This window comes from Alligator sinensis, unplaced genomic scaffold (genome assembly GCF_000455745.1).
Source record: "Alligator sinensis unplaced genomic scaffold, ASM45574v1 scaffold1030_1, whole genome shotgun sequence".
Taxonomy (NCBI): Eukaryota; Metazoa; Chordata; order Crocodylia; family Alligatoridae; genus Alligator; species Alligator sinensis.
The window spans coordinates 946,884-956,335 of record NW_005842592.1 but is presented as its reverse complement, the minus strand read 5'-3'; the positions used below and the strand labels follow the sequence as shown (position 1 = coordinate 956,335).

The window sequence follows — 9,452 nt, the reverse complement described above, 5'->3', positions numbered from 1 at the left end:
AGGGGGTCGGACTTGATGATCTGCTCAGGTCCCTTCCGACCCTACCAACTATGAAACTATGAAGCTAATCAACTCACAGCCCCATTTTATGCTTTCCTGCACTCCAGAGCCATCACTCTTTATAATCTTTCTCCTCGGGGACACAGAAGGAAAACTATAAACAAGAAAACTCTTTATAACCTTAGCAGAAAATACAGCTCCTCATTTGGAAGTTTAAATTTGATTGCGCGGGGGGGGGGGAATGAACCTCTCAAAGCCTCCAATTCTTCTACACAAACTTTGATGCAGTTAAATCCTCATTTCCTCTACATTTCAGAAGTACTGCTTTCAGATCAAATTCAATCGAGCTCTTTGCTACCAAACTAGATGCCTGCTTATCTACCTCTTCATTACCCCTTGTGACAAAGAAAAACAAACATAGCTAATAAATCAAAGCTCAGAGAAAAAGCATCCAAAATTGCTGGCAACCATCGGGGTTTGAAAATACTAGAATTAGCTCACTTGAACAATAGTAAAAGAAGCCCCCTTAGGTAACTGCATAATGATATAGATCTGCATTATGTGATCACATGTTTTTTTTCCCCTGCTGGATTCCTTCCTATTCAGTGAAGGGGCAGCTAATTCAGTATTTTTTCTCCTTATTCAGTGGGCAGTCCTAGCTTTTATTTAATGCACAAATGTACTGGTTTCCTCACGAGCAGGTATATGATGATACTCCTTAAACATAAATGCAATAAGCTCCACAAGTTTCCTAAGAGTTGAGAGGGGGATTATCCCTCTTTCACAGATGGGGTACTCAAATAGAAAAGGGATCAAGGAGAAAGACCCCCTAATCTCAGAAACCCCACTTCAGATACTTATGCCCTCATTGTTCAAAGTACTTATCATTTAATAATATTTTACCTGCCAAAATTACAATTCCCAAATGTGCAGTTGTGAATGCTCAGCACTTGTGCCAAGCGAACTCCAGTGTTTCAAAGTAGGTAACCAGAAAATGCAACACACAAATGTAACACACATCACTGGTGAGCAGCTGTGAAAAAATTGGTGTCATTTGCCCTGTATCACTTAGGTGCTCTGTGACAGACACAGGGAAAGAATTCAGTTCTTCAGGGTGGAATTCAACTTCGTTAGCCTTGAAACCATCTTTTGTCTCCCTGCCTCATTCACTACACACCTTCCAACCTCTGCAACAACTGAGGAAAAGATCCTACAAACAACAGCTTCCTTCCCCTAGCATCATCCACCCTATGCGTGGAATTAGGCATGTGGAAAAAACAGGGTGTAATCAAATTATTAAAAACTGTATCCTAACACATGTATGCCAGGAGGCCAAATAAAGGTTGCATAAGCATGCAAGGATTCAAGTGGTCTAACATTTATATGCCTTTAACCTTTTTAATGTACTTTTCTATACTTAAAACTGAAAACATTCCTAATTGCAATGTTTGGAACCAAACTGAGTCCCCATCTGCAGGGTTTGGATATGAATGGGCAGAGCTTCATCCTTCCCACTTGAGCTACTGGTAGCACTAGCAGACGGAATATGTGGGGTGGGCATGAGAGAAAGATTTTGCCAGCAGATTTTGCTGCTGTTTGCTATCAGCCAGAGAATGCTAAGACTCAGTACCTGGTTCTGAAACCTTCTTATCAGGCAATTCAGAAATGACCCCCAATGGGGAAAAAGGGTATTCTAACACCAAATTCCCTCTCTTCCCTGAGTTATAATACACCACATGAATATACTGCATGTCCCTGTGTGTTCCCTATCTAATGACTACCTTTGCAATTGTATCTGCATTTGTTCCTATACTCTGTAACACTCTTGCGACTCCCCTACACCTGTCTTGGAAATGAACACCTGCATCCTGAATGTCAACATCTGTCACCCTGTTTAGTTTTTCATCTAGAGAGCAGCAAAAAGGGGTTTTTCCTATTCAACATGGTCAAAGAGTTTCTACAATGTCTCTTATGTATGGAAAGATGATGAAACGCACACAAGGGCAGGTTTCCTTGGAAGCATCGCGTCTGAAACTCAGATAATTACTTATTTAGACTTCTAAATAGCATCCAACAAACAACAAGTAAGATATGGCTGTATCCTAACCTGGAGCAGAACCTGGTTTACTCCAGCTAAGGATGTTGCCCTTCATCTCAAATGTACAAAACCTCTTACCAGAATAAGAATGGTTTAAAACAGGATACCATTCTCTAAGGGCACAAGGAGATTAATGTCAAAATCCTTCATCAAGCTTCCCTCTCACTGCCTTCCCCAAACGGATCTCTCTTCCACATAGTTCCTTGTGATTTATACTCTTATTTGGGAAAAGCAACTCCTCAGTCTTTCAACTACATTGAAATACCAGTCTCTTCTTGCTTCCCAGAGGGAGAAAGTTTGGATTAGAGAGGGTAGAAATTTCAAAGGATTGTTTTCCCAATCAAAAAAAATGAAAGTGACATTTTTCTGAGAGTCACCATTGTCAAAACAGTTCTTTTGGTCAAACAGATTCATTTTTACAGACATTTTATTGAAAATCTTTAAAAAATTACCAGAATACTTACTGAATTTTTCATTTATTAAACAGATTTCAATGCTGAATTCTGATTAAAAAGGTCATCAGTAAAAATCAGTCTTTTTGAAGAATCTGAAATGCTGCAGTGCTCTCTCAAGTTTTTTTGGTGAAAAAATGTGTGTCATAAGCTCTAAATGGCACTTCCATGCATAAAACAGTGTAAATGGGGGAAAAAAAACAAAATAAATTGTTGTGGAAAACCATCAACATGTCTGTTTAGCAATTAATAATAAAATAGCTGTAAAGAGGAGTTTTTTTCCTTTGTTCTTTTGCTCAGAGAAAAATGAGGTAGGTACCTAAAAGCTTGTCTATGTCTATCCAAACTGTGTTGCTGGTCCAATGCAAGATATCACTCTCAAGAATTCTTGCTTCTTGCATAAAAATGAACCCCACAGTCCAAGGCTAATGAGAATATGGTAGCAACAAACAGCAACAGTCATCTGAAGCAACAAAATAGCCTTGTCCCTCAGTAGTCTCACTTTTGTTTTAGGTGTGGCAACAAGAATGCTGGTCCTGTTGGCTAAGCATCTCCTATCAATGGCCTGGATGTCCCTGCTGCTCCTCCCAGATTGGTCAGCAGCTTTAGACATGGTTGGCTATGAGGCTGGGCAGACATATCTGCACACATGTGCAGGTGGGGACAGGATCACTGTCACAACTTCATTCTTTGATTCAGTGAGACATCCCTGGAAAATGTCTCATGAAATTCCTTGTTCCTCCCCTGAGCTCCATTGTGTTATATTCTCAGGATGTCTGTTTACACTTAATCCATTTGATCTCTTTTCCTTCTGTGAGCTACCTTACTACACAGCAATGGGTTTTTGCATCTAGTTTCAATGAAGTAGTTTTAGTTGCAGTGTCACCTGAAAATGGGCAGCTGTTAAACTGCACCAAGTAGTTGGAATAACATGAACCTTTGAGAGGCCTCAGAGTCTGTTCACTGATTAGGTTTCACCTGCTTACAAATTCCATTTAAAATCAAAAAGGACCAACCATTTCCAGCCTCAAAAGGGTATGTAACGTGACTCCGGAGGCTGGAAAGGAGCAGGAAAACAAGCAGGAGAGGCTGGAGAGAATAGGAGAATGAGCAGGAGACTTGTTCCCCCTGCCGGCCGTTAATTCCCTCCACTCCCATTCATTCCCCCCTGCCGTCCTTCATTCAGTTCCCCAGCTTCCAGCTTGCTCTCTCAGCACCCCCCCCAAATAACCAGCAGTAGCAGAGAGTGAGGAGGAGGCTGGAGAGAGCAGGGGAAATCTCCAGCTTATCTCCAGCCTCCTGCTTGTCTCCATCTCCCTGCTTCTTCTCCTGCTTGTCTCCAGCCTCAGGAGGCTCCAAATCATTCTTGGAATTATTTTCCTGGCATAGATATAAGGCATATCTGCTAACTATAACCTATGATCTGCATAGGCAGTGGGAAACAACAGGATTGGGTGGGGGCCTAGGGATATGGCAGGGGTGCAGGGCATGGTGCTGTGCAGGGTGCACCCACCTGGACCCTGACCGTCCCTCCTGCAGGGCTGTGGCAGAGCATGTGGCAGGGGCGCTGGGCACAGCTCTGGCTCCAAAGCAGTGGAGCCACATTTGTGGGGAGCTAAGCCCCATTAGCCTGGCCTTCCGCTGCCTATGGTGATCTGTACTCAGAAGGTACAACTATATGTACACAAGCAAGTATAACTGTGGGGTGAACCGTGCCACTTTCCATTGAGTATCAACAACAAAATAAAGATCTTAACTAGGATTATGTGAGAGTCACCGAGGAAGATTATCATTCACTCTTAGTTATTACAGATATCACTCTACCAATAAAAGTCACTCAGGTGCAAAGATCCAGCATAAAAACTCATAATTTCACTAAATTCCTTTGGCTAGCTGGCTTAAATCAGGATTTCAGATGCTCATGAAGTTCTGGAGGGGTTTTCAGTCCTGAGGTGAAATTTACAGCGATGGACACAGAACACAGATGCACCAAGAAAGCAGACCCTCACCTAGCACAGAACAGTTCAGCTACAAAAGGACCTTAAAAACATACTACCTAATTTCTGACTATCTGCCAGTTCATATACATATTGATGTGTACTGCCGGGGCTTTGAAGAGTAAAAGGGGAGCCTGAAAAGAATTTGACAGGTATAACAATGAGACGAAGGAGCCTCAGAAAACAGTCTCCCTTGTTATAATTGTACACAGGAGTCACATAAAGCTCCTCTTTCTTGAAGCAGTCTGGGGAGGCAATAACATCAGTGTTTCAGTGACAATTGTTCAACAATAGCAGCCTAACTCTTCTTAAAAGCTCAAACCAACCAACCATGTTTAAATTCCCCAAGAAAAAGCATCTTACCATCAGCAGTAAAAACTGCTTTTAAAATGCTATGTGGCTCAAATGCAAAGTGACTTCAAGTGAACTGATTAGCTGCGCAAGATTGCAAGATGTGGAAATTGGCACTGTTTTCAGATCTGTGCTAGAATGGAAATTTCTTACAACTTGGTGGTTGGGGGCTGCCACTTTCCCATATGAATAAATGAATCTGTATACAAACAGGCACAACCCCATTTGTTGATATTCTCAAGATACAAGGTCCAGAAATACAAAGCTAATACAACGCTCTGTAGCTATGAGGAATTTTACCATTAGACATCTCTAAAAGCACAACACTGAAAGATGAGAATATACTTGCTAGTACTCTTCAACAAGCTGAGTAATTGGAACATAGCTAATGGGTTTTTCAAAAAATACAGAACGATTAAATAGGGTAATTTTACAGATAGTAACATGATTATATCAATCTGTGCTATGTGGATATTTATTTAAAAAAAAAAAAAAGTTTCATCTATCTGGATTTCCACTGCCTGACTTTGCCAGGCACTTTTACTTACCCGGCATCACTCCTTTGATATCACATTCAGTGTTCATTTTTTTCTTGTGAGCAAAGGATACGTTTCTTGGATGCCTCAAACTGCTGTGTGGCCATCAGCCACCGGAGAGATTCTGGGAAAATACTTCAAAGACAGAAAGTGTGTTAATGGATGCCTCCAAGTGTCTGTCAGTGGGAGCTCATTGCATTTCTTTGCTTTCTTTATAATTATTACTTAATTCTCTGAGTGTGTAAGAATTTCCTAAAATATATAAAAGCCTTTTTTTTGCAAACAGCATAAATAACAGAAACACACACACATTCTGCAAACTGAATTGGCATTCCAGAAGTGACAATTTTTGCCCGATCTGGCCACAGAAAGCAGTATATAGCTGTGACCAAATTCAAGTGCATAGCTGGAGGCAGCTTAAAAAATGGCTGATTAAGTGAAAATCTGACCCCTTATTGCATGAGGGGTGAGATGAAGATGTTTCAAAATAAAGGATCTTCTGTAACTTCTGTGTGGCTGCCTGTATTCCCTCCTCCCATAATCCTTTTGACTTGGTATGGCAGCAAGGATCGAACTGCCCACCTTGAAGAGGCTACAGGGACCCAGGAGAAGGTTCCCGAACAATGCGAGACGTGCTGGGGAGGCTGCTCCGAGCACCAACACTTACCTGGTGAGAGAGAAGAAACGAAAGAACAAGAAGCAGGAAGATCAGAAGCGCCGAAATTCGTTAGCTCCTGTTGGCTCCAGTTGGCTGGGTGCGGGACAGAGAATAGCTAAAAAAACCTCACCTGGCAACAACCGGAAGCGAGAGGAGGAGAGAGAGACGAGAAGAGCGAGGAGACAGAACACTGAGAAAAATGAAGCCAGAGACAATGTCCTGGGAGGTGCAGAGGAGCAGAGTGGGAGACTCTCTCTTCCTGAGACTTGGAGGAGTTTCCATACTTACCTACACTTGGTAAAAAGAGCACACTATTAGCATGGCAACAAGGATTTCAGCCTGGGAACCTGAAGAGATGGGAAACAACCAACTGTGGGTGGCAGTGCTTCAGGACAGATGTACCTGTGGGAAATACAGGGATCCACAGTCCTGCAGCCCACCAAAAATTAATGATAAGATAACCGGGAGCACCACAGAGATAACGCCCCAGCAGCTTAGACACAACAGTGCCCCATAAAAGTAGAATAGAGGGCAAAAAAAGTCCTCATTAGCACCCAGATCACCAGTAATTACGAACAGCAAACCTCCCTCTTTTTTTATTTTGATCCAAGTCATGGCAGGCAATAGGGCAGAAGTGCTGAAAAAGAACCTTAATTAGAAGAGCAGCTGTGACCTAGGGGCTAGTACGCACATGACGCAAGTCATCAAGTAAACGTACAAACTACTTCGGGTAACTAGAACACTTACACATGGATTCGTATGTAAAAAGATTCCTGGCACACCGCATTGTTAGTAAAACAGGGGAACAATAAAACAAAATAGGGTATGTCCCTAGAACTACGGTCATTCCAATGTATCAAAGGGGTGGGGAAACTATGAAGACTGCAGTAGCCACCAGCTGCCAAGTAGAGAACTCATTCTGTAGCACTGCAAACTTGTGTAATTTCCAGATGGCAGTTTGGATCAGAAGAAAAACAATTCTATTGAATGGAAGTGACTGAGAGAAAAAAATAATAAACCAGTGCAATAGTGATTTTGTTTTAAAGCAGGTTGTTTAAGTCTTTGCAAAACATTACACTTTTTTCTTCTAGGTCTGAAGTGACCCAGACCGCTTTTAAGGCCTGATCCAGACCAAGCAGTTCATACTGCTATATATGTGTAATAAACATACTTGTTTTATTATGGGGGAAAAGGTGGTTTTAATTAAAATTATTTTATTTGCATTTCACTGCAGGATTACACAAATTTATTTTATTTGCATTTCACTGAAGGAAAACAGCGGCGTCAATACTGGAATTGCTCACTATTCTCTCAAAATTGCAAGCTTCTCAGGCTGCCTATGTAGTATAATGCTTTGTCCCGACCCGAGGCGGCGGGCACCAGGAGGACGGCCCACCCCCAGGCTGGCTCCGCCTGCGCACAGCTCTGCGCAGCCTCGCAATGGACGTGCGGAGCGCCCAGCACCTGCCTGCCGCCCTCGCCCTCCTGCTCCTGCTCCTGGGCTGCGTGTGGAGCCAGGCGCTGGGCAACGCCCCCGACAGGATCGGTACGGGGCGAGGACCCCAGGGCGGGGGCTGGGCCCGGTGCCGCCCGCCGGCGCGCTCTGCCAGCGCGGGGGACAAGCGGTGCGGTGCGCGCGGAAGAGGCTGGGGTGACGGGCTTGAGCGCAGCGGCACCGCGCATGTGCGGAGGTGAAACCGCGCCCCCGCCCCGCTCTTCATCGCCGCCCCCCGCCGGTGCTGGGTGGTGACGCTTTCCGGGGCCGTGACGTGACACCAGCGCCCCGCACGAAACGAGGAGCCGGGGGGTCGTACTCCCCCAGCGTCCGACAAATCATGCACTGAAATTGCCACCTGAGTCCAGAGCTGGTGGCAAGGACCTAAATGAGAAACTGACTTCTGTCTGAAATGTGCTTGCAGCTGTTATTGGCGCTGGCATTGGTGGCACCAGCGCAGCTTATTATTTACGCCAGAAGTTTGGCAGAGATGTACAGATCGACCTGTTTGAGAGAGAAGCGGTCGGGGGCCGTTTGGCTACTATCCGTGTGGAAGGCAAAGAGTATGAAGCGGGGGGATCTGTCATCCACCCCCTTAACCTGCACATGAAAGCCTTTGTCAAGGAACTGGGTAAGTGGCTGCTCCCAGGGAGCACAAGATTCTCTTCCCTCTCTTTAATTTACTACCCTGCCAGGGCATTACTCATAGTTCCAAGTGCCGGCCGCATTGGTAGGTATTTAAAAAGGAAATAAAACCTCATTGGGATAAATGGGTTAATCAGAATTATTGCATTCTCTGTTTTGGGGGGGTCCTTTTATAATCCTCGTGCAGTGAATGGAGAGTTGCTTTGCTATCAAATCTTGCTAGCTTACAGCAGGTATTTCTTCCCCATGCAGGACTCTCTCCTACACAAGGCCAGAACCACCTGGCAGGCGTTTATAGTGGAGACAAATTTGTATTTGAGGAGAGTGGCTGGTACATCATCACTGTTCTTAAGCTTCTTTGGCAGTACTGGTTGAACCCTCTGCGAATGTACATGTGGGTGGAGGATATCATGGACAAGTTCATGAGGTAACAGTGTTATCTATTAAGCCTAAACTAAATTCATTCCACTACCTGAGTGACTTATATGCGACACATGCTGTGCTGATTGATGAACACCAGAAAAAAACAGTAATAAAATGCAGCCAGACCCATTCAGGTAATTAGGGGAAACTGGGGGCTAGCTAGCCTCTCTGCTGCCCTCTCTCCTATCAGCTACACATATGGTCCAGTGTCACCATCTTGGAAAAGTACAAATCTACCATGCCTTCTGTAGTCGTATAGTCAGAGACAAAAATCACCCTTTCTCTTCCTAGTGGTCTCTGTCCTGTATGATGTAACAGTTTCATATCACTCAGAAACACTGCTACCCATATAAACGTATTTTCTGATTCACATTCCTCTCTCCTTTTGAATAAAGGATCTACCGCTACCAGGATAATGACTATGCCTTCACCAGCACAGAGAAGCTAGTCAGTGCCCTGGGAGGGGATTACTTCCTGCAGCTCCTGAATGAGACTATTGGCAAGGCTTTGCAGAAGACTGGCTTCTCCCAGACATTTATCAATGAGGTGGTAACTCCAGTCATGAGAGTCAATTATGGGCAAACTGTGAACATCAATGGTTTTGTCGGTGAGCATGTAATTTGCACTTCAAGCTTACCTGGCCCCATTCCTACTGGCACATGAATACACCCTTCTAAGGCTGGCACTGTGACTTCTGCTTGCTGATCTAGACACACAGCTCCAGTTCTTCAGTCACTTTGTTCTCTAGCCTTTTAGCATTCAGTCCCGGTGAAAAGGCAAGTCCCTCCCAAGGTTCA

General features: G+C 44.1%; 1 protein-coding gene across 1 annotated transcript in view; it reads left to right on the top strand.

Annotated features, from left to right (window-relative positions):
* The first annotated feature begins 7,487 nt into the window (after positions 1-7,487).
* Positions 7,488-9,452, top strand: part of PCYOX1 (prenylcysteine oxidase 1) — a 3,902-nt gene continuing 1,937 nt past the window's right edge. The window contains exons 1-4 of the mRNA XM_006032900.3: positions 7,488-7,638; positions 8,012-8,218; positions 8,485-8,659; positions 9,051-9,262. Coding sequence (XP_006032962.1) covers positions 7,533-7,638; positions 8,012-8,218; positions 8,485-8,659; positions 9,051-9,262 — 700 coding nt within the window. The 5' untranslated portion in view covers positions 7,488-7,532. The remainder of the gene's footprint in view (positions 7,639-8,011; positions 8,219-8,484; positions 8,660-9,050; positions 9,263-9,452) is intronic.